Source organism: Aspergillus affinis (genome assembly GCF_023601865.1).
Source record: "Aspergillus affinis strain CMG 70 chromosome Unknown NODE_57_length_199529_cov_86_754292, whole genome shotgun sequence".
Taxonomy (NCBI): Eukaryota; Fungi; Ascomycota; class Eurotiomycetes; order Eurotiales; family Aspergillaceae; genus Aspergillus; species Aspergillus affinis.
This window is the reverse complement of record NW_026515838.1, coordinates 86,264-109,852: the sequence shown is the minus strand read 5'-3', so window position 1 is coordinate 109,852 and position 23,589 is coordinate 86,264. Positions and strand designations below refer to the sequence as shown.

Genomic DNA, 23,589 nt, shown 5'->3' with positions numbered 1-23,589 from the left:
CGGTAGTCCACTTGGGTCGATGGTTTTGGGATTTTTCTTTATATAAAATAGGATAAGCGGTGGCATTCTGGCTCATTTGTGTATATGACCTGTTATAGCGGCGTCGTCTTCATATTCATTCATATTTATCTCTGTTTTTGCCATGCTTCTTCCGTTGCCTTGATGGTTGGTTATCTAGACGGCGGGTGCACGGAGGACCATAAGATCCCTGTTAGTCTGCATTTACCCATACCTCCCTAATTTATACATGACTATAAAATAGAAGAAGTCAAAACTGTCCATACCGGCCAGGTGCTAAATCCTACAGACAGATGTACTCCGTAAGAACTGTCCGAGTGAACTCGGACATGTTTCGGCACCCGATTCGGCCCGTGAGAGCCGCGGTCTGTCATGACTGGCTTCTGACAAACCATTAGTGATCCAGGCCTTTGTCCTTTCCTTTCCTTTCCCTTCTGTCCAAATCCCCGTTACTTCCAGTGATACCCTTGATTATTGTTCTATCATAAAACTTCAAGAGATCGGGTCCAGTCGGAAAGTTCCTAGCGACTCCAGACAACCGGTGATATTGCGTGCGCATTTGTTTCCCCAGCGTCTTTCGCCACCTCCGGTCTCCCCGCGCTGTCTCTACTTTTTGACTCATTCTCTCTGTCACGACAAACAGGTTTTTTTCAAGTTGCGGTCTTAGAATTGCGATTGGAGAAAGTTCTCATTTATTGTGAACTTCTCGTTAAGTCAAGAACATAACAGAAAGACTGAAGTCTTTTGTGCAGAGTGCCCCGCGCCTGGTGAGGGGCTATTTTTATCGCAGTTTATCGATCCAACATGCCTTCCCCGACTGAGCTCGTCCACCAATTTGATTCCATTGAGGATACAATTGGCGCTTTCAGTGAGTACTTGCACCTTCACTGGTCTTGTTTCAGGCTATAGAGTCATCATCGCAGTTTAGAGGGTGAACTAAGGTGACTAACTGTCCCTAGAGAATGGAGAGTTCATAATCGTTCTCGACTCGCAAGACCGTGAAAATGAAGGCGATCTCATCATCGCCGCCGAGTCGATCACAGATGCCCAGATGGCGTTTCTGGTCCGCTATACAAGGTTGGAATAGCCCCGCGTCGTGGCACGTTCTGGCGCAATCGCGCACAATCCATTTCCGGACATAGTCGCTAATTCGTGGAATTGTCATGTAGTGGTTTGATCTGCGCACCCATCACCCCTGAAATCGCCAGTCGACTGGCCTTGCCGCAAATGGTGCTCGAAAACGCCGACCCCAAGGGCACTGCCTACACGATCTCCATCGACTCGAGCGACCCCTCCGTCACAACCGGTATCTCCGCCCAGGACCGCGCGCTCGCATGCAGAGCCCTTGCCTCACCGTCTGCTCGTATCGACGATTTCCGAAGACCCGGCCACATCATCCCCCTGCAGGCTAAGGCCGGTGGGGTGCGCGAACGCAGAGGACACACCGAGGCCGCGGTCGAGTTCTGTCGTTTAGCGGGGAAATCCCCGGCTGGTGTCATCGCTGAGTTGGTGGAGGACGGTGACCTGGTTGAGGGTGTCCCTGAGATCGGTGGAAACAATGGCATGATGAGACGCGATAGGTGCTTGAAGTTCGGTAAAAAATGGGGCATCAAGGTATGCACGATCGAGGATCTGGTTGAGTATGTTGAGAAGACGGAGGGGGTGACGAATGGGAAACATTGAGTGATGTCTTCTTATGACTGTTTCTCTCTGTTTTTGCTAAACCTTTGCACATGGTACATATATATTTTCTTCTGGTTGTATTGAGCTTCTCATGGATTTTGGACATTTCATATTTTTCTTTTGATAGATGCTTGATTCACCTCTACTTTCCTGTTTTGTTTTCTGACTATTTCCTTATCTTGACACCTGGACCTCTTTTCTCAATCCCTGATGTTCCTATGTTATGGCGCGCTTTCTTTTTGTGATTATCTTATGCGCCGACGAGACCGGATAGGACTAGAGCCCCATGGTTTTGAGCCTTACGGTTGGCTTCAAAAAATTTAAAATAGACATAGAAACGGAGTTTACACGAAAGCATAATTAAATTGTATTGGGTATCTATTTTTCAGTATATGGTACATGATGCGACAATAAAAGCCATGAACAAGACAGCATGATCGCAAAAGTCTAGTGATAAAAGTCGATCTGCCAGAGCATTAACCCCGGTGTATAGGTCTCCCTCGTGAACGCCATTGCATGCAATATGGTAGGACGGGCAGAGTATACAAAATCGGAAATAAAAGAGCTAGATGATAATGTCGAATATATTTTGGCTCTGCCAGAAATAGAATCATCGCTTGAGATGGGAATAATCCCTCAAAATGCCCATCATATGAGTGTTAGTTGTCTTACCACTGCGGCGCGGCTTCTTAACCTTCTTGTTTTCAAAATTTGGCCGCGCCTTGACGACCTTATTTTTGTTGGTGGGAGTGATCCCGGCCTTCTCTAACTCCTCCTTAACGGTCTGCTGATCGGGAATCCGAATCTTCTCCCAGATCAACTTGAACTCGTCGTCGAAATGCTGGATCAGCGACGGATCATTGGCCCAGACCATCTTGGCATGGTCGTCCTTCTTGTTCCGCGTCACCAGCAGCTTCCCTTCCTTCTCCAGCTTATTGATCGTGTCCTCCACGGCGGGCCACCCCTCGCGCAGTTCCCGAACACTCATCCCCGCCCCGGTCGTCTGAGCCTGCAGTTTCTGCAGCAACTGCTCCGCCGAGCGAATGTTGTGCGGCGGTCGGAACGCGAACGTGCCTTCCCCGTTCGCGCCGCTCGGGTCGAATTGCACCTTCTCGTGCCTCTGCAGGATGCTGCGTAGAGCCTGCACGTAGCCCTGATCATGGGCGCGGTGTTGCAGCGACAGGTACGAGACGATGTCGGCGAACTTGAGCGGCACGCCCTTGTTTTTCATGTGCTCGATCGCGAAAATCACCTGCGTCATGATATCCTTGCCCGTGCCGGTGTTGGCCGGCTGCGAGTATACGATGTCCGCATCGTGTCGCTTTCGTCGGGGATCGCCGCCGCCGGGGGTGGGTGTGGAGGCTGACGAGGGCACTTGTGAACTGCTGGCCGAGGGTTGGTTGTTGTGGACGAATCGTCTCTGTTGCGGCATGCTCTTTGCATAGTCGACAACGCCGGCGCTGAAGTTCTTGAGCTGGTTTTGAAGGTGCGACATGTTTGCAGTACTGGTTGCCTCACACGCGGAGGCGAGGCTGCGATTTGGGGAGAGGAAGGACGTGGAAGATGCGAAAGAGGTTGCTCAGTGTAGGTGAGATATGCTGAGGCTCGGCTCTCTCTCACACCAGGCCCTAGCTAGAGGCTCGAATCTAGGTAGATCGGGGGTGAGATTTCGAGTGTTCTGTATAGGTTGAAGGATGGAATATGCCAGAAGGTGCTGATCGCCAGCAGAGGAGAAGGAGGGCCTGAAAGAGACCAGGCCGTTCTTTATTGCCTTTGAGTGTTGGAAGGTCAAACTCCCGAGAAGTGAGCTGGAAGTTGCCATCCTGAGGCTGCCACCGGGTCATCACGTGTCCGGAGCCGCCCGCTACTAAACCGCGTCGGGAGCAGCAAAGCAGCATCATCCATTCCCGGGTCTCTTCCACCCTTGAACGCTTGTCTCGACCATCAATCAACGGGGGCTTTGTTACCACCCCCCCCTTTGTGTCGCCTGTTTTTCGAAATTGTTTCTTTCAACCCCGCCATGACCTAGATCTGTCACATCGAACGTCGAGTGCAGTTGTCCAAGAACAGTGAGGCAAGGCAGCTTCTTGCTGTAGCCGGTGTACAGTCAACATGGCTGCCGTTACGACCGAATTGCCTTACCTCGCGTCGCATTACTCCATTGCGGAGTCTGCGCTAACTACCCTTACCCAAGCTCCTACGGTCGAACTGGTGAACCAGCTCTTGGAAGCTATCACGAAGAAGGCTCGCGATCATGACGAGCTCAAGTCGGATAAGCTTCGTTTGGAGGTGGAGCTCGAAGGTGCCGTCCGCAGCAGCGATTCAAAGATCAAAGTTCTGAAGAACTCTGTTGAAAAGGGCCACACCGAAGTGGAGGAGACGAGAAAGAAATTACACGAGGCTGGTAAGTATCGTTTGCTTTCATCCTAGCGCGTCTACTCACATCCACCAGAAAATACCTGTTCCAACCTGGAATCCGAAATCGCCGCCCTGAAATCGTCATCTACGTCCAATGAATCCGAAGTTACCTCCCTCAAGTCGCGTATTTCTTCTCTCGAAGCTTCGAACCGGGATACTCTCTCGCTCCTGGAATCCAAGTCCGCCGCGTACGACAAGCTGGCCGAGGACCTTTCGGCGCAGCACAAGAAAGCTATTGAGCTGCGACGTGAGCTGTCCACTGCTGAGCAGAACCTGCAAGCCGCCAACTCCGCCTCCGCTAGTGCCCGATTCCGCGAACAAAGCCTGGAGCAAGATTTGGACCTCACGAAGAAGAACAACGAGTGGTTCGAGACGGAACTGAAGACTAAATCTGCCGAGTATCTCAAGTTCCGCAAGGAAAAGAGTGCGCGGATCTCGGAGCTTCAGCGCGAAAACGAGGAAGCTATCTCTACGATTGACTCTTTGAGACGCACTGAGAACACCCTCAAGAGCCGTCTTGACGATGTCGAACAACGCTACGAAGAATCTCTGTCTACTATTCATCAACTCAAGGAGAACGCTATTCAGGCAGCTGAATCGTTCAGAATCGAACTCGACAGTGCCAACCGGCTGGCTGAGCTACAAGGCAATGCCGCCGAAACTGCCAAGCAACGTGTGCAGGAGTGTCAACTTGCTCTGGAGAAGGCACGGGATGATGCCGCAGAGGAGATCTCACGACTGCGCGTGGAGGCTGAGACGGAACACGGTGATAAGGAAGCCGCTGAACGCCGTGTCGCCGAGCTCGAGCTTTCTGTTAGTCAACTTGAATCGGAGGGCGCCGGTAGTCGGGTCCCCATGAGCCCGGGGCTGAATGGAGGACCTAGCACTCCTATGCGTGCTTCTACCCCGATCGGCGCTTTCTCGCCGAGGACCTCCCGCGGCAAGGGTAGTCTTACGCTCACGCAGATGTACACGGAATACGATAAGATGAGAACGCTCCTTGCTGCGGAACAGAAGACAGGCCAAGAACTCCGAACCACCGTCGATGAAATGATGCAGGATCTCGAAGCATGCAAGCCTGAAATCGATGAGCTGCGAGCCGAGAACACGAGGCTGCAGGATGCAGTTGTTGAGATGTCGAATATCTTGGAATCGTCTGGAAAGGAGAGAGACGATGCCACGAAGGAGGCAAGAAAGTGGCAAGGCCAAGTGGAAGGATTGTCCCGCGAAGGCGATATTCTGCGCCAGCAGCTTCGGGACCTGAGTGCTCAGATCAAGGTTCTGGTGCTAGAGGTGGCAATTATGAAGGAGGGTGAAGGTAGCTACGACAGGGAAGAGCTCGAGAAGATTGCTCAGAAGGAGGTTGATGACTCTGCTGCGGAGCTTACTCCAACAGGACGCTTCATCAGTCACAACCTGATGGCTTTCAAGGACCTTCATGAACTGCAGGAGCAGAACGTCACCCTTCGACGCATGCTCAGGGAGCTGGGTGACAAGATGGAGGGCGTTGAGGCGCGCGAGAAGGACGCTGTTCGCCAACAAGAGCAGGAAGAACTGAAGGAACTCAGAATTCGTGTGCAGACGTATCGCGACGAGATTGCCAACCTTGTCGCGCAGACGAAGAGTTACGTGAAGGAACGTGATACTTTCCGAAGCATGCTCACCCGCCGACGTCAAACCATTGGTGAATCTTCTGCTTTCTCACAGTCACTACCTCTCGGCGCTGCTCCACCGACTGAAGAGCAAGCCAAGGATCCTACCGACTACGCCGACCTGCTGCGTAAGGTGCAAGCACACTTCGACAGCTTCCGCGAGGAGTCTGCCACCGACCATTCTGCCCTGAAGCAGCAAGTACATGATCTTTCCCGTAAGAACAGTGAGTTGATGAGTGAGATCAGTCGCTCGAGCAGTCAGCTTGGCGCCGCCACTCAGCGCGCAGAACTGCTCCAGAGCAACTTTACTATGCTCAAGAACGACAACTCCGAACTCCAGAAACGTTATGCTGCGCTTTTGGAGAACGCAAACAGGCAGGATCTGAGAACCCAACAAGCTGCAGAGGATCTGGTTGAGACTAAGGGTCTTGTCGAGAGCCTGCAGCGGGAGAATGCGAACCTGAAGGCCGAGAAGAGTCTCTGGAAAAACATCGAAAAGAGACTTATCGAGGACACCGAGACGCTACGGAATGAGCGAGGCCGCCTGGATTCGCTCAACGCAAACCTGCAGACCCTTCTGAACGAGCGCGAACACAACGAATCCGAACGAACTCGCCGCTTGGAACACAATGTTGAATCTCTCGAAACTGAATTGCAGTCGACAAAACGCAAGCTCAACGACGAGGTCGAAGAGTCAAGGAAAGCTGCCCTGCGGAGAGAATATGAACATGAGCAAAGCCAGAAGCGAATCGACGACCTGGTTACCAGCCTGGGCTCTGTTAGGGAGGAGCTCGTTGCCACGAAAACAACCAGAGACCACCTGCAATCTAGGGTGGATGAGCTTACCGTGGAGCTTCGGAGTGCTGAAGAACGCATCCAAGTTGTTCAGTCCAAACCTAGCGCTCCTGCACCCGTTGCTGAACATCCTGAAACCGCCGACGAGGATGGGCAGACCAGCGACTTGACTCGTGAACAGGAGTTAGGCCTCCAAGTTGCCGAGTTGAAGCGTGACTTGGACCTGGCTAAGGGCGAGCTCGAGCATGCCAAGGAGCAAGTGGAAGACTACAAGGCCATCAGTCAAGCGACCGAGGAACGCCTGCAGTCTGTTACCGATACCAACGAGCAATATCGCGAGGAGACCGATCGTCTTATCGAGGAGAAGGACAAGAAGATCCAAGACCTTGAGAAGCGGATTGAGGAGATCTCTTCCGAGCTCTCGACTACAAACACGGAGCTGTCGAAGATCCGCGATGAGCAAGGAGAGGTATCGCGCCGTCTGGAGGAACAGAAGACTGCCCTCGAAACTGAAATCACCCGACTGAAGGATGAGAATGAACGCCAGGTTACTTCCTCTCGGTTCCACCAAGATGACCTGAAGGCCCAGGCAGAAATCGCTCAGCAGGCCCAGCAGAACTACGAAACTGAATTGGTCAAGCATGCTGACGCAGCGAAGAACCTGCAACTGGTTCGCTCCGAGGCCAACCAGCTGAAACTCGAACTTGTTGAGATGCGGACGAAGGCCGACACTTATCAGAAGGATCTTACACAGAAGGAAGAGAGCTGGAATGAACTGAAGGAGAAGTACGAGGGCGAGCTGTCGGAGCTGCACAAGCGTCGTGAGGAGGTTCTTCACCAGAACAACCTGCTCCATACTCAACTGGAGAATATCACAAACCAAATCACGGCCTTGAAGCGAGACCGTGCCAGTATCCCCGAGGCTGAACAAGGAGAGACAGCGGCACCGGATTTGGAGAACCTCCAAGAGGTCATCAAATACTTGCGACAAGAGAAGGAAATCGTCGACGTTCAATATCACCTGTCTACGCAAGAGAGCAAACGTCTTCGCCAGCAATTCGAATACACCCAATCTCAGCTCGACGAGGCCCGACTCAAGCTTGAACAGCAGCGTCGCGCCGCTGCCGACAGCGAGCACAGTGCATTGAGCCACAACAAGCTGATGGAAACTCTCAATGAACTTAACCTTTTCCGAGAGAGCAGCGTTACGCTTCGAAGCCAAGTCAAGCAAACCGAGGCTGCTCTCGCCGAGAAGTCAGCACGCGTGGAGAGCCTTGAGAAGCAGATGGAGCCATTGCAAACGAAGATCAGCGAACTGGAGAATGTGGTCGAAACGAAGGACGGAGAAATGAAGCTCTTGCAAGCAGACAGGGACCATTGGCAACAGCGCACCCAGAACATCCTGCAAAAGTATGACCGGGTTGATCCTGCTGAAATGGAAGGCCTGAAAGAGCAGCTCACGTCACTGGAGAAGGCCAGGGATGAAGCCACGGCCGCTCGCGATGCCCTCCAGACCGAGGTTGACGGATTCGCGGAGAAGCTGAAAGCCCATGGGGATGAAAGGGTCCACGACTTGCGCGCGAAGCTTACCGAACAGTTCAAAGCTCGCTCCAAGGAGCTCAGCGGGCGTATCAATGCGAAGCAAGCGGAGTTGAACGCTGCCCTCCAGGAGAAGGAGGTGCTGCAGGAAGAGCTGAAGACTACCAAGGAGGAGCTGGCCACGCTCAAGACTAAGCTGGCTGAGAAGCCGGCCTCTCCTGCGCCTGTCGTAGAGGAGCCCTCCACTGCCCCTGCCGCCGGCGTCGACTCTACCCCGGCATCTCAGTTCCCCGTGGCGACCACCCAGGTGGCAGTGCCCGCTGACGACGAGAAGGTTAAGGCCTTGGAGGAGAAGATACAGCGCTTGGAAGCTGCGCTTGCTGAAAAGGAAGCCGTCATCGCCGCCAAGGATGCAGAGCGCGATGCGAAGATCAAAGAACGGGCTGACAAGCTCAAGGAAACCTTCAACAGCAAGATGGCTGAAGTTAGAGCTGCCCACCGGCAGGAACTTGAGAACCTCAGGTCCACTCTACCAACGGCGCAACCCTCCGCCCCTCAAGAACCCAACACGCCCGGTCCGCAGTCTCAGCAGGCTCCTGCCACCCCCGCGAAATCTGACGGAGAACTCCCTGAGCTTACTGATGCTCAGGCAAGAGCCCTGGTTGCTTCAAACAAGACCATCCAGACTATCGTCCGAAGCAACATCCGAGCCATGCTTTCCAAAGAACAGGAGAAGCACAACCAGGAAGCGCAAGAAGCCAACCAGGAGTCCTTGTCCGCCTTGGAGCAGAAATTCAACGAAGAAAGGGAAGCTCTTAAGAAAGCGTACGAGGACGGCGTGGAGGAGAAGATCAAGTCCGCAGTCGAGTTGTCCGACAAGAAAACGTTGGTCAAGATCAGCATGCTTGATACTCGGTGCAGGACTGCTTTGGCCAAGATTGAAGTTGTCCAGAAGGCTGCTACTGACACCCCACAAAAGCCTGTCGTTGAGGTATGGGAAGTAGCCAAGACAACCAAGGCCCCGCCTGCGGCTCCTCCCAAACCCCAACCGGCTGCTTCACCAGCCCAGCCGCCTTCGCAACCAGCCACACAGCCCCCAACCCCAGGACCGGCAACGGCACAACCTACACCTGCAGCGGCACCTCCTCCACAGCCCACACCCGCGGCTCAAATTCCTCAGCAAACCCAGCCACAGACCCAGCCACAAGCTCCCTCGATACCGGCACCGGTACCGGCAGTCCAACCTGAGCCGGCTCCAGCAGCCGCTGCTCCCCAGACTACCCAGCCCGAGCCTGAGGCCCAGGCAGATGGAGAGCAGGAGCAAGAAGAGGGACAGGTCGATGAAACCGACAACTCCTCGGCTGCAGCGCCCCCAGTGGCAAATGGACAGCAGCAACAGCAACAGCAGCAACCTTCATCGCTGCCTAGCAAACCTCCTGCTGGGTCAGGCGCGGTCCTGCGAAGCCTTCAGAGTGCTCTTCCAGTTGCGCGAGGTGGCCGAGGAGGTGCTCGTGGTGGTCATCAGCAAAACCCATTCGGGCCCCAGGGTCAGCAACAGCAACAACAGCATGGTCAATCCCAGCGTGGTACGGGTATCGGCCGTGGACGGGGTGGACGAGGTGGATTTGGCCGAGGCGGAAATCAAAACGTGCAGACCAATGTTCCCCAGGGACAGGGACAGGCTAGTCCTGGTGCTGGACGAGGAGCCCATTTGAGTGCCAACGCCCGCCAATTCGTGCCTCAAGGGAATAAGCGAGCTCGCGAGGATGGCGGCGAGGGTGGAAATGACGGAGGAGCAAATGGTGGAAAGAGGATGAGAGGTGGTGGACATCCTAGAGGAGGATCCTGATCTAACTAAATATCGTGTATTTGTTTACTTATGTTCTATTATTTGTGCTTGACTGCTTGAAGCGTTTTTGTTTTATTCATGAACAATCTGATCTTCACAGAGAAGACACCATTCTTCGGGGGAAAAATCTCTTTACATACATCTCTTTTGTTTCTGATCAAATCAATTATACTGTTCTGTCTTTTAATGTTATCTTTGTCATGGCTTAGGCGTAGTTATCTGGAGATAACCATAGTCAATTTTACCATTGGTCATTCCAACCATCTACTGTCTCTAAATAGTAGTATCATGTCTTATCTATCACTGGGTATCGAGCGCAAAGTATAATGCAAAATGCCAAACATCCATCAATCCCTCCTGAACCTTTTGTCTGTAAAGATTCAAACCAGAATATCCCTCCCTCCATGCTGATCATTCAATCACCTCCGTCTCCCCGAACTCGCCGACGCCCCAATCAACCTCGCCAACGCCTCTCTCTCCTTATTCAACACCATCAACCTCGCCTCCTCAATCACCCCGGCCTCAAGAGCCTGTCCTCCCTGCGCCGCCGCTGTCGCCGAGCTCATCTTCCCCTGAGCCCGCACTCTCCGTCGCTGCCCCGTCCCCGCTGACCCCCAAACAACCATCCATTCCTTCAGCGTCGTGTTCTCGGAGACCGAGCATCCTGCGCAGACTTTTGAATGCGCTCCGATTGTTACTCGGCGATTGATCGTCGCCAATGCTTCGACTAACACCCCTGTTTGTAACCGAGTACCCGCGTGAACCGTCACCCCCGGACCGAGAGTCACGTTTGCTGAGATCGTGATCGGTATAGCGCTGCTGCTGCTTTCACTAGCCCCCATCCCTGTCCCTAGGCCTCCCGTCCCGGCCGAATCTGGGGATATGTTGGGCGGCGTCCCCAAAACGCTCTTCTCGCCAATAATGCACGTTTCTTCGATTATGACGGGCCCGTGGAACGAGTAGATTCGGGTTCGTGGGTGGATGACCGTCCCCGCGCCGATCGAGATCGGGTGTGTGCCTTGGAAGATGGAGGATTCGGAAATTGTGGCGCTTGAGTGGGCGGTTACGGGGGCGCGTGGTGGTGCGGGTGCTGATGCGCTTGGGGTTGGGGATGTTGAGGTTTGTCGGGGAGTGTGGTGTGGAGGGGGTTTTAGGTGCGTTGTTGTTGGCGGTTTGCGTGGGGGGTCCATTCTCTCTTTTTCCTTCTATGCCTCTGGGAGGGGCTTTTTTGGAGGAGGTTGATTGGTGATAGAGGATTTGTCGATGGTGGTGTTTTTGTTGGTGGTGGTAGATTCGGGGGAAAGTTTAGGTTGCGGAAAGGTTGAAGGAGGAAGAGGAGCTTGGGCCAGCCGGCATGGCGGAGTGCGGAGTTGGATCGGTCTTGATTCTTGAAGGTTAAGCTTAGTGTGGGTGATGGATTTATGTTAGTCTCATGTGTTTTCTAACATTACAATAGACAATAGTATTTTGGCAATGTCTTCATGTCTATCATTCCATCCTGTCCTTCCATCCGGGTATCTCTTTCATCGTGTATCAAAGTCTAAGCAAAAGAAGTCATCCAGCCAACCCAACCATGCGCTAATATCCAGGTACAGAATCATACCTCCAGAACCTCCCCAACAGAAACAAAAACATCACATCCCAATCCCTCTCAATCAATCAACTAATTCTCCCCCTCATCCCCCTCCTCCCTCCTCTCCTTCTTCACCCCATTCCTCTTCCGCCACGCCCACACCCCCCGATCAACCTCCTCCCTCGTCATCCCATCCCTAACCAAACAAAACGTCACCCCCAACTCCGTCTCCACATTGCGGTTCCGCGCCTCGTCGTCGAAAAACAACATCTCCTCGTACCGCACCCCGCTGGCCTGCTGGATCCGCGAGAAATGCTGCGTCTTGTTCGCTGGGAAGATCTGGATGTAGTCGAAGTAGTCGAGCGCGCGGATCGTCTTGTTTTTTGACGCCGCTGGGTTGTCGCTAAAGGTGGGGATTATGTGGAGGGCTTTGAGCATGTCGCGCGCTAGGTCGGGGGTGTGGGTGCGCGAGGCCAGCGCGAGGGGAATCGAGTGCGTTTTGCAGGCGTGGACGATTGAGGAGACGGCGGGGTAGAAGGCGAAGGATTCGTTCCAGCTGGTGTTTTTCGTGGGATGTTAGTTTCGGGGGGCAGAGGGGGGGGGGATGGGATGGACGGATGGACGTACCGGTCTGTGCAGCGGGAGTTGTTGTCGCGGGGCTTGACTGGTGCGCTGACGTGCGTGTCGACCCAGAAGGGCCAGAGCGTGTAGTCGAGATCGAAGGCGATGAGCTTTGGGAGGGGAAGGCCGTCGTTGAAGGTCGATGGCGCCGTGGATGTGTCTTCTAAGGGCGCGGTGTTGGTCCTTCTGGTGCGTAGCATGATGGGCGGTTGGAGTAGACTCGGGGTCTATTTGTGTATGGTCTAGATGGCGTGGTATGGAAGTCTAGGAGGAATAAATAGACGCTGTGTAGAATGTAGATAAGCCAACAAGAGGAAGTATACGGTAAGTAATGAGTCGAGGAAATGATATTCCAGTGAGGGACGATCAGGCCACGTGATCAGGCCGCTCCCTAAGGTGTCTGCAGGCATCCGTCGGCTTGGCTCTCTCCACAGCAACGCTGTCTGTTGTACGAGTTTGTATGAGTATAGGAGACGAAAGATTGGCTTCATTCAACTATCTGGGCAGATCTGGCTCTGTCTAGATCTTGACTCGAGCCCGCTACATTATGGCAATTCACAGGTTTTTACCCAAGTCGTTGTCCACGCCATATCTCCCCTTTCATTAACCGCTATTCCCTTCTCATAAAACATCGTGACTTTTGCTTCTTTTTTTGATTTTCAATTTTCCCATGATCATTATCTCTCCATAACAGTTGAGAGGGTCATTCAAATTCATAAATCATAAACCGCGAACGTGTCTCGATGGCCGCTGTGCCTGGTCCTGTTCGGCCGCCTACAGACGACTGTAAGTGAAGCAGTGGACGGTTTCCAGGAACTTCCAGATCTGCTGGTGATCTTCCGCGCCGGTGATGGTCATCTCGTACCTCAGGGCCTCCCAGTTAGATGCATAGCGCAAGACCCGTTCCTGCTGCTCGCCGTTCAACACTTGGTTCGCTCCGACTGCATCTGCGATGATCCGACGCCACAACTTCAGAGGCAGACCGTACCGCCAGCCAGACTTCTCCGGCTCGCGAACAATGAAAACGCGGGCGTGTGCTTTTCCAGAGCGTTGCGCTGGGCCGGCTGCGGATGAAAGGGCGTCTTTAGTCGATGGGCTCTCCGCCTCGATACCGACCTCGCTGTCGTTTTCGTCCTCGGTGACGTCCTGAATGTGGATGGTTGGAACGGAGCACAGTGCAGGGAAGTTGGCGAAGAACTCGTCGGTGCCGGGATAGAAAGGGCCGCGAGCGATGGACATGGGCAGGGGGCGCGGCGGATGGGGAAGGTTGCGCAGCTGGTCGATGCGTGCATCCTCGGATGGGTCGCGGACGACTGTCTTGATGAGCTTGGGCGCTGGGACTGGGGCTGGGGCTGGCGCACATGCTGGGGCTGACTCTTCGGGCTCTTCAGGCTCTTCAGGCTCTTCGGGCTCTTCGGGCTCTTCAGGCTCTTCGGGCTCTTCAGGCTCGGCGTGCGATTCACCTTCTTCATACTCGGCCGGATTGTCGGACGCGCGATCCTTATCTTCCAGCAACAGGGCCCGTGACACGAGCATCATCCGCAACGCGGTGACCCAGAGCTCGAAGCTTCTCACGCCTTCGTTTTTCAGGGCATCCATACGAAGTTTCTTGTTGAGACGCATGAACTCAACATACTTCTTGTTCCGCATCTTGCGCATCTCGAGCGTGCCCATCTTCCGGGCCGCGGGGTGATCGGAATTGCTTTGGCCCAGGGCATCGTCGCAGTCTTCGTCGGCCTCGTCATCGGCTTCCTCTGGGTCCGATATGTCCTTCAGATCGTGGATACGCTCGGAAATGCTGAGGAGATTGCATGCGTAGTCGGCAAGGTAGTAGCAAGGCTGCCAGATGATGCCTTTGCACACCTGCGCCTCTTCGGGGAGCGTCAGCGTCTTGCCCTTGGGGAGGAATTCGAGAAGCTGCTCCGGGGTGCGCTGCATTTCGAGCATGCTGGTGAGGTGGACGGCACTGCCCGAGGTCATGGGGATGTCGGAGACGATCAGGTACGGAATGGACCGAAGGCCTCTGGTGCATGCGAAGTGCTTGAGCTTAGCTTGGATTTTCTCGGTGGGCATGGGCAGCGCACCGCTGCTAGAGGCACCTTTGACGGGTTGAGTATTAGCAGGATGGCGGGCCACATCTTTGCGACGGGACTTACCACTCTGTTTGGCACTCTTGCCCTTATTCGGCGACTTCTTCTGGCCAAAGGACTTGGGCGACTCGTTCTCCTTGTCCGATTTGAGCTTGAGTGCGGTCATGTTCTTCGCAAGAACCTCGATCTCGTCCGCCGTATTCCCAAGCATTTCCTCGGCGTCATCCTCGAGGAAATCCAGTTCACTCTTGACATAGACGCGGGCGAGGATTTCTATCCCCGCCTTGCCCAGCGGATTACCTCCCAGATCGAACTTCTTGAGCATGTAACAGTCCTTGAAGGAGGAGAGAAAATCGGACCAGATCTGCTTCTGCTCGGGGGTCTTCACCTCGATGTTATTGTTCGAGATATCGAGTTCTTGCAGATCTCCCTTCGAGAGAGCCACCACTTCGCCGAGCTTCACGAGTGACTGTGCAGTGAGTTCGTTGCCCGAGACATGGAGCTCGACGACCCGGGCTAGACCTGCCAGGTGATCGTCATCGCGGTACTTGATACACTCAATCAGGTCATCGATGAACTGTGCGAATCCCTCATCGGAAAGGTTCTTGTTAGAGACCTCGAACTCTAGGGTTGGATCTCGGCCTGCGGCCTTGGAGTTCAATGCTGGGGGGATTCGTTTTTTCTACAGACAGACAGTCAGTCAGTCAAACCTTTCCTGACCTCTTTTGGCTGGTTGATGAAAAAGCAACGCTTGGGAGTACTTACAAGGTCCTTGGAGATGACCTGCGCTGCCCTGACCCCGGAGATTCTTCTCTATAATCGATGATGATGTGATTAGCGTGGGTGAGTCGACTTCACGAGATCCCGGAAAGCTCGATCATACCGCAGAGTAATTAAGTCGACCCATTGTGAAAATTCACAAATGATCAACCTGATGAAAAACACGCGTTAGTTTCTTCATGACGTGATTGGGATCAGTCGTGGTGGTCATGCGTGGAGACGACGCGTGAAGAAGCCCTGCGACCGTCGGCCTACATCGAGATGGACCAGAGACAACAACATCACTTTACAGGGGTGAAAATGCATGTAGGTTCTCGTTCAATGTACATGAGGAATCCTGATTCAGAAAACTTACTTGAGATAGACAGATTCAATAGTCAACGAGATAGCAAACGAAAGGAGAAAAGAAAGTGGTTGAAAGAGAAGTAAAGAAGACCAGAAGAGATCCGTCACGGTGGTCGACCACAGCAACTGGATCAGGATAACCCAGACACCACAATCAACCCCCCCGAGGGATGTCTTGAGAGATGGAAAAGAAAACACAGACTCGTATGTGAACTGGCGTGCTTGACAATCTTTGCAGTCGGACTATGAAACGAATGTTTGGGAAATGGAGCGGGTAGAGCGAAACGAAGGACGATGGGAACGGGAACGAAGGAATGGAGATGAGAGAAGGTGAACGTCAGAGAAGGGGAGAAGTAGAGAGGCGTTCAGAAGAAAGAAGGAAATTAATGGGAAGTTCAGATCACCTTACAGCTATCGTTTCTATCAACGGGACTTGACAAGCGAGCTCTCTCCTCTGGGGGATTCACTACGGCTGCTTCCTTACGGATTACAGATTGTAGAGTCATGGAGCCTAGCGATGCCTACAGATTCTCAGCCTAGCTTGTGCTACGCTCGATTGGCAGTACAGAAGGGGGCTTCATGGACCAGGACCATGGTGTCTAGTGGTGTGCAGCTGAGGAGGACTAGCGAAGGAAAACATGGCGGGCAGTGCGCGCCTGGCCGCGGGGAATCCCGGGGTATCTCGCCCCTATTCTCTCCGGCTTTCGTTCTGCAGCTTGTAGTGGGCATAGGCTTCATTTCTGTTCTGTTCTGTTCTGTTCTGTGTAATCATAACAAAGAGGCTCATCAATTTTCTGTTTCTTTCCATGAGTACATGCAATCAAATCATTCCTTTCCATTCAATTTGAGATAATGTGATCTTCAGAAGAAGTTGATAATGTCTTTAAACTCATCCAGCAACGCAGGGTCAATATCTTCCCAGTCGGTCGGCATTGTAGATGCACCTGGTGCTGCAGGGGGTTGACCCTGAGTGCCCACTCGTGACAAGGCAGCAAATTCATGGTCTGGAGAGTTGAATGTCTCTGTCAGTTCTTGCTTTGTCTTTCTCTGTTTGCATATCTGGTTTGGTTCTATCTGGGACAGTTTTCTTTTCGTTGCTATTCCCATACCCCTTGAGCAGTCAAGGCTTATGGAAGTATTATCCTCAGAAGATTTTTCGATGCTCAAGCTGATTGGTGACTCGTTGGAATCATTCGCAGACACTCCTTTGGTCCGAGAGGGTATATTGCCACCCTTTAACCCTTGGCCTACGCCCTCGTTGGGATGCGGAAAATAGTCATCAGCTGCGGTCTGGGTTAGGTGGAGCGGCTCGTCAGTGAAGAGCCAGTCATCTCCTTTAAACAACTCCTCCGTGTTGGGTACGTCGATGGGCTTGTCATTTCCGTGCAATGCCGCTTTCGTTGACTTCCCGAAAAGCAGAGTGGATGGCGAAGGCAGGTCGTCAAAGCTGTCATCGCCGTAGTCACTTGAAGAGTTCAAATCGATGACGCGAGGATTTCCCGGGGAATGGCTAGGGTGCAAAGAAGTGCTGGCAGAGCTCGGCTGCAAGATAGAAGGAGACAGATACTGCTTTTTGGTGGCCTTCGGTGGTTCATTTTGGACTGGTCTCTTCGTGACACTGGCCGAGATAGTAAGCTGATTGAGCTTATCTTGCTTCTGGTTCCCAGTGCAGGGTTGTCTCTTGCTTGCTTTGGGGGGCTTGTCCAGTCCATCTCGGCAGCAGAAGTGCTTGCATCTGGGATTGGTCAGTTCGTTTCCTCATTTTGCAGTGGAGTGCCTCCCTCACGCAGTTTTGTCTCTACATTTATGGTTGCATGCCCATTTTCCATTCTCTAGACGGACTGGCTCGTTGGATTCGTTGAAGGACAGGGGATTGTCAGTGGGTGCGCCTTGGACAGATGCCTGTTCCTTATGGCCCAATGTGGTGTCTTTACTGGGTCCAATGCAATCTGCTAATCAATTTATATATCGATTTAGAGTCTGTACTTCGGTTGGTTTGGAACGAATTGTAAGCGTACCTGCTTTGAGAAAGTCGTTAAACAACTGGTCATCACTGTCAAAAGCATCTGTCATTAGGGCTGTGCTCAATTTGACTTGGGATTCATTGCTATGTAGACGTGATGTATTCGTGTCATTTTGGCCCGTGGCTGATTTCTCTACAGTCGAAAGATTCGGGAACACAGCTGGTGGAAGATCTGTCGGTATCTCTGCAGACCTCAAAGTTCCAACTTCAGGGAATCAGTACAGGGTCCAGGTTGAGGCTATAGTACGCACCGATATTATCACACATGACGTGGCATTTAATCGACTGGTCTCGATCCTTGATCTCTGCACTGAGCTTGATTTCGTGATTGCTTTGTAATTTACTTGCACTAATTCAGTTAATATTTAGTTGAAAAGACGAGGAGAGACTCGGACCTGATCCGCCTGAAGTCAATCAGATGGCCACCAGATGTTTCTGCTAGGAAGCAGACATAGATTGGATGTCTCTGAAAATAAGTCGGACATTTTACATTCATAAAGGCTATGTCAGCCGTGAATCGAATCCTGATCGGACTTCCTGGCTTGACATCCTATAGAAATGTTAATGAAACCTTGACTGATGCGCTGATCTATTTACTCTGCCTGTCTTCTTAACAGATACCCGAAGCTTAGGGAAGTCGGCCACACGACTAAGCACTTTCATTCCGAATGGTGGGTTCTTGCTCAAGATCATATCAATCCGATGGGCTTCTGTGAGCTCTAATGCTTCAAGGCTGGTGATCCCGGCGGCTGCTAATTTTCTAACAGCCACGATACCAATCTGGTCGATCTGTTTCATTTGGAGCGCCGAATAATCCCATACCTTGGCCCCAAAACTCCTTGCAAGGTCTAAAGCATGGCGAACAGCCACCGAGTCTGCAAGAGCGATTTGGCAGTCGATGATACAACGAATGAGTCGATTGACATGTGTGAAAACGAAACTCTTGTCCTGTTGGAAGGTAAATTTGTGCTTTTGAAATTGCTCACCGTCCGGGATGTCCACGGCACCCAACTCGGATTGAATGAGGAGCGAGACTTTATGGGCTGGGAGAGCTATATCCACTTTGACTGGAAAGCGAATACCATTCGCGCGGTTGAGCTCTTTATACAGCGACTTTTCTCCCGATTTCAGACGAACTTCACGAAACTCTTCTGCCTGGACAACCACAGAAAACTGTATTCTATTAGCCCACGCCAAGGGACGCCAACCGGTGTTAGCTTACGATTTGTGAGATGGCAGCCCGCGGCTTCAAGGATAGAAACGTCTTCATCGTTTCGAAACGAACATAATAGCGGGCCATTGCATCTCCGTATTGTGTAGATCGCAGCTGCTCCGGGGCGATCAAACCACACTCCCTTAGAAGACTGATGTCTTTCTCGCAAATTTGTCGAAGCATCTCATCTTCATCGTCTCTATTGGCACCTTCCTTAAGGTGATAATGCGTTGGATTCCTTCTCAGCCTCACGAACAGGAATGTACCAGCAAGCCATTTAATAGCGGATTCGATATCGGTGATATTGCCTAACCCGATTTCAGCGTTCAAATGGTCAATCAAATTCAAGTGCAAACAGCTCTCAAGGCTCTCAGACCCCGAACAGAGTCTCTCATAATAATTCACGCGCTCTTTTCTGGTTAGAATTACGGCTGTGGAGCTGTCGTCAAATTGAGGCCGACCAGCACGGCCAAGCATTTGCATGATTTCAAGGTCAGAGTATTCCCGACAGCCACCGTCTTGCCATCCCACGGTGTTTTTGATTATTACCAAATGACATGGAAGGTTCACACCCACTGCAAGTGTCGAGGTGCAGCAAATTATGTTAATCTGCCCCTCCAGGAAGCCAGTCTCAACTGTATGTCGGTCCGCAGGATCAAGTCCAGCATGATGGAAGGCGACCCCAGCAACAAGTGTGCCTTTCAAGTCAACATTATGAGCATCCATGCGCTTATTGGGGCCTTTCCAAAGCCTCGCGGGCGGATTAGACGTAGACCACAGCCGGACAAGCTCTTTTGCAGTGGCTACAGTTGAATTCCTGGTGCAGCAAAATACCATGATGGGTTTCCTGCATGAATGTGTAGCGATAATATTGGGAAGTTTTGAACTGCACGTTTTGTCAAATGCAAAGTTATTGCCATGCGATTGATATCCATAGACAAATTTCTGGAGTTTGACCGGACGAAACTCCTCACCAAAGTGCTCGCGATGCGCTGGCACATGCTGATTTATTGCATCTTTGCCTAACCACGTCGCGACATCCTCGGAGTTTGGAATGGTAGCACTCAGAGCAACAAAGCGGACATTGGACCCAATGGCTTTCATTCGAGATACAACAGCCTCTAACGTGGCTCCACGAGCCTCTTTCAGAATATGAACCTCATCGATAAGAAATAGCTTGACTAGCTGCATCAGACGAGTGTGATCTTTCCATTTCCGTGTCATACTGTCCCATTTTTCCGGCGTGGTGATGATTATCTGGCTATTTTGAACACTTCTCATCTGAGTGTGATCTGTATCGCCGGTCAACTCAGCACATTGAAGTCCTAAGGTTTGGAACTTCCTGTTCCAATCACGAAACCTTTCGGAGCATAAGGACTTGGTGGGTGCTTGATAGACGACTTTGAAACGTTCATCTTTCAGATTAGCAAGCAAACGGCAGATTGCCAGCTCCATAATCACAGTCTTGCCGCTTCCCGTCGGTGCCGCAAGGACTATGTTATCGTCGGTTTTGTAGACCGAATAGAAGGACTTTGACTGGACGGCATTGAAAACCGGGAAGTGAAATATCGATCGATAATTATCCGGCAACTCACGAGCAGATACCAGGACGATTCCTCTGATTGACATGGGGATGTTATGAAATGAGGTCACCTGATTTGGGGAGTGCATTGTAGTATCATAAGTGCTTCTGGACTGCTGTTCCCCAGCTTGCTGAGATTCGATATCATGTTCTTGAATGTCGGCTCTGGCTTCATTGTTTAATGACGTTGCCCTCACATTTTGGAAGCTGGTGAACGGGCTAGGGGGTGATCGGTTATCAATAGTCGAAGATCCGGAACCCAAGCTGTGGCGGAGTGAGACTTGGGAGCCTGTTGCTGGCTAGTTAGCTTTTGATAACTACCATGTCTTGGTGTACAGTGGTGCGAATGTCTTATTGCAACTGGCCTGAAACTTACCGGAAAAGAACCGCGAGATCTGATGTGAGCTATCTCTGGATCCCAGCTCAGGAGAAGGTCCAGATCCTGCATTATATACTTCATCTTGTCGACTCTTCACGCACTCGTCAGATTGGGCAAGAAGCTCTAGGTCTAATCCAATTGAAGTTAGACAAGACGTCGAAGCAACACGCATTTGCCTCAAACTGTGCTTACCAAATGCATCATATTGGAATTCATCATTAGGTCTTTGTTCGGATACGTAGTCAGTTCCATATGCTGGACTTGCTTGCGGTGATCTTTGGGCTCCGTCAATCAGCCTCTGATCGATGATCATGCCGGCGTTCAATCGGGAGAATGGAGAGGGGGCAGCGAATCCTTGTCTTGTGGATGGTTGGGTGCGATGAGGAGGGAACTTTTGATGGCCCTTCTGTCGCATTGCTGAGAAAGTGTTGATAAGGTACTGAGCTAGAAGGTGATTGATGAGAATGAAATGGGGGGAGTGCTTTGTCAAGAAGAGGAGCTTGGGCGCGGGTAGGTCACCTGTCAAAAGCACGTGGATGCTATGGCCTCATCAAGGAGACGAGGGGGACTTGGATCTTGGGAGGGAAGTCAAGCGTATACAAACATGAATTAGTAGACGTCCGCGTACGATTTACAGAACGATTGCTCATGAGGGTAGGTATGGAGACTGAAAAATGCTTTAGTTGCGTTGAAAGGAAAATGCTGTCGGTAAAAATGCAATGTAAAAAAAACCTGATATAAGTACAAAATCGCTGCATATCGAGTGAAATAAAAGAAATGGTTTCGCTTCTATCCATATGTACTTCCCAAGGGCCATGGTACAGCACACCGCATCGGGTGCACGCGGTAAGTGTGAAGTCGTATCAGAATCGTCGTATTCACAGATCTCGTCAATGTTTATCGAAATATCCACCGCTCGCAGTACGGGCGGAGTTGAGTCTGGGATGTCCTGGGGACGTAGGTCGAGATGTTGACAAGCCTGCGTCCGACAGGAAGGGAGTTCCCGGGAGTTTGATGGAGATCTCGTTGGGAGGTGATGACACCGGCGAGACCTCGTCACTTCTTGAATCCTTTTCGTACCTGTCGATGCGAATGGGCGGGGGGCGAGAACTTTGGCGTGTGGCCTGGCCGAGTCCCAAGCTGGAGTCCTCGCAAAGATAAGTGGCCACGAGGACTGCAAAGGTTCCGAGAAGAAACTAGAAAGGAATGTCAGACCTTGTGCCATCCAACAGGACAGGAGATAATAGGAGAGTGATGCAACATACGTTACCGGTAGGCTCAAACTCAAATAGCCAAATGCTGCCCAACGTGCTTAGGGCAATGCTCGTGGCCGTAGCCACATTCTTAGTATCTCTATAAGAAGATCCAAGGTAGAACGATGACGTGATGCCTCCGACGGCCTGAACGAGGATGGTGGACCACACTGCCCAGTTATATCCCTCGAAGAACCCATTGGCCGCAATTTTCTCACCATCCAAAAAGATCACGCCGAGGAAAAGCGCGGGGAAGACAGAATAGACGGCCAGCTGTACATTACGAACCCAGACCGACGTTGTCTTGGCACTGTCTTTGAGCACCTTCTCGAAATAGATGCTGGCAAGGCCGGAAGCAATGCATGCACCGACGGCCGCGAGAAGACCAATCGTTCCATTCATGCGCGGGAACGCAGTCAAAATATCCTCTTCGATGCCTTCGTAGGTCGCAGAGCGCTTGTGCAAATTCGGGCGGTCGAGCTTTACGGCTTTCCATTCTTCCAAGGACCGCGGGAAGGCAGGGTGCGTTGTCTTATCTTCCAAGGCAGCCTGTTCGGAGGTTCCGTCGGGCATCTGGACGAGCCCGATACCCACGAGTAGGAGCAGCAGCAGGCCCCATTTGCGAAGAGGAACAGTCTTCTTAAACAAAACAAGCCCACAGACAGCTGTCACGACGAGCTTCAGCTGGTATGTTACTTGGAAAGTCGCAGCTTGCAGATTGGAGAGAGCGACGTATTGCAACGAATTGGAGAGGGTGTACAAGCCGGCCGGGATCGCGAGCTTCCAGCTGTCCCCGGAGAACACGGCAGCCGTGAGAGAAGAGAGAAGAGATGTAGCGGGGACGGTTGGAGGCGCCGATTTTGACACGTCGTAGAGTGCAATGGTCAAGGAGATCGCGAGTTTGATGACTTCATTAAAGAATACGGCCGTAGACGCGATGTATCGCTTCCCGTTGGTCGGAGGCATCACCCTAGAATAATGAAGGAGCTGAATAGGCATCAGAGGTTAGCGATCGTCAACCGCGAGGACAAGAAAGCTTGATCTTCCTTACCAACACAAATGCCGTGTACTGCGCCGTCAACTAAATTGACCGACCGAGAGTTAGCGAAAGGAGAACTCGACTGGAGCAATCGGGTCGGATCGCAGAAGAACCCTACCAAAATCCACGATGATTGCCTCAACATTGCCCCCGGTCCTGAAGCAGGTTGTTTTGCGGTTCCCCCCATTGTTGATGGTGACGTTGCGTGGTCGATGCCGCCTAACGAGAGAACGTGCCCGGGTGATCAGGGCAGCCGGTTTATATAAGAAAAATCCCCGGATGGGCGCGCTCGGTCGTAAAGTGACAGGGAATTCGTTTTAGTGTGCCGAGGATGTTGCATTCGATTTGTGCGCGTGCTGATCGTGAGGAGGGGAAACTCCTCGCACTAGGTAGATGGGAGCCAGACGCTGTTGTCACTTCGCCAGCAGATGCAAAGCAAAAGCAGGTCTGCTCAAGGTGAACGTGGGAAGGATAAGAATAGGAGGTAAAGATATCGCGAAGATAGCGTTGAATAATAGGAGCCAGGGGGGAGGAAACTCGTGAGCCGGTGAGGCGTGAGGAGGAGCGAGTGGCAAAAAGGCTTGCTTTTTGACTAGGGGAACTCGACGAGGCCCGTCCGGGGAAATTGACGCCGGCGCTTGTTTGGCTGGCGAGGGGCGGTGTGGATCACGCCGGAGAGAGTCTGGCCGCCCAGCCATTCATTCTCTCAGCTTCATCTTCTTCCATAATCTGTCATC

General features: G+C 52.2%; 8 protein-coding genes across 8 annotated transcripts; 2 read left to right on the top strand and 6 right to left on the bottom strand.

Moving 5' to 3' along the window:
- Window positions 1–822: 822 nt before the first annotated feature.
- KD926_008573 (3,4-dihydroxy-2-butanone-4-phosphate synthase RIB3) lies at window positions 823–1,701 on the top strand (the record flags this gene model as incomplete). Its single annotated transcript, XM_053101312.1, has 3 exons — window positions 823–886; window positions 978–1,095; window positions 1,188–1,701. 3 exons carry the CDS (start codon window positions 823–825, stop codon window positions 1,699–1,701), a joined length of 696 nt encoding a protein of 231 aa, XP_052955110.1.
- Window positions 1,702–2,311: 610 nt separating this feature from the next.
- On the bottom strand, window positions 2,312–3,196 carry KD926_008572 (transcription factor TFIIE subunit TFA2; the record flags this gene model as incomplete). The annotated part of the gene is made up of 1 exon (XM_053101311.1): window positions 2,312–3,196. One exon carries the CDS (start codon window positions 3,194–3,196, stop codon window positions 2,312–2,314), a length of 885 nt encoding a protein of 294 aa, XP_052955109.1.
- A 617-nt stretch (window positions 3,197–3,813) lies between these two features.
- Window positions 3,814–9,954, top strand: KD926_008571 (putative filament-forming protein (Tpr/p270); the record flags this gene model as incomplete). The annotated part of the gene is made up of 2 exons (XM_053101310.1): window positions 3,814–4,105; window positions 4,154–9,954. 2 exons carry the CDS (start codon window positions 3,814–3,816, stop codon window positions 9,952–9,954), a joined length of 6,093 nt encoding a protein of 2,030 aa, XP_052955108.1.
- A 419-nt stretch (window positions 9,955–10,373) lies between these two features.
- KD926_008570 (transferase hexapeptide domain protein) lies at window positions 10,374–11,144 on the bottom strand (the record flags this gene model as incomplete). Its single annotated transcript, XM_053101309.1, has 1 exon — window positions 10,374–11,144. One exon carries the CDS (start codon window positions 11,142–11,144, stop codon window positions 10,374–10,376), a length of 771 nt encoding a protein of 256 aa, XP_052955107.1.
- Window positions 11,145–11,617: 473 nt separating this feature from the next.
- KD926_008569 (Mg-dependent acid phosphatase) lies at window positions 11,618–12,348 on the bottom strand (the record flags this gene model as incomplete). The annotated part of the gene is made up of 2 exons (XM_053101308.1): window positions 11,618–12,083; window positions 12,155–12,348. 2 exons carry the CDS (start codon window positions 12,346–12,348, stop codon window positions 11,618–11,620), a joined length of 660 nt encoding a protein of 219 aa, XP_052955106.1.
- A 574-nt stretch (window positions 12,349–12,922) lies between these two features.
- KD926_008568 (uncharacterized protein) lies at window positions 12,923–15,145 on the bottom strand (the record flags this gene model as incomplete). The annotated part of the gene is made up of 3 exons (XM_053101307.1): window positions 12,923–14,920; window positions 15,004–15,051; window positions 15,122–15,145. 3 exons carry the CDS (start codon window positions 15,143–15,145, stop codon window positions 12,923–12,925), a joined length of 2,070 nt encoding a protein of 689 aa, XP_052955105.1.
- Window positions 15,146–16,224: 1,079 nt separating this feature from the next.
- KD926_008567 (putative DEAD/DEAH box DNA helicase (Mer3)) lies at window positions 16,225–20,975 on the bottom strand (the record flags this gene model as incomplete). The annotated part of the gene is made up of 9 exons (XM_053101306.1): window positions 16,225–17,098; window positions 17,150–17,312; window positions 17,382–17,591; window positions 17,638–17,735; window positions 17,782–17,936; window positions 17,984–18,559; window positions 18,609–20,470; window positions 20,558–20,689; window positions 20,753–20,975. 9 exons carry the CDS (start codon window positions 20,973–20,975, stop codon window positions 16,225–16,227), a joined length of 4,293 nt encoding a protein of 1,430 aa, XP_052955104.1.
- A 475-nt stretch (window positions 20,976–21,450) lies between these two features.
- KD926_008566 (putative UDP-galactose transporter) lies at window positions 21,451–23,039 on the bottom strand (the record flags this gene model as incomplete). Its single annotated transcript, XM_053101303.1, has 4 exons — window positions 21,451–21,756; window positions 21,826–22,800; window positions 22,865–22,894; window positions 22,971–23,039. 4 exons carry the CDS (start codon window positions 23,037–23,039, stop codon window positions 21,451–21,453), a joined length of 1,380 nt encoding a protein of 459 aa, XP_052955103.1.
- Between the last annotated feature and the right edge of the window lie 550 nt (window positions 23,040–23,589).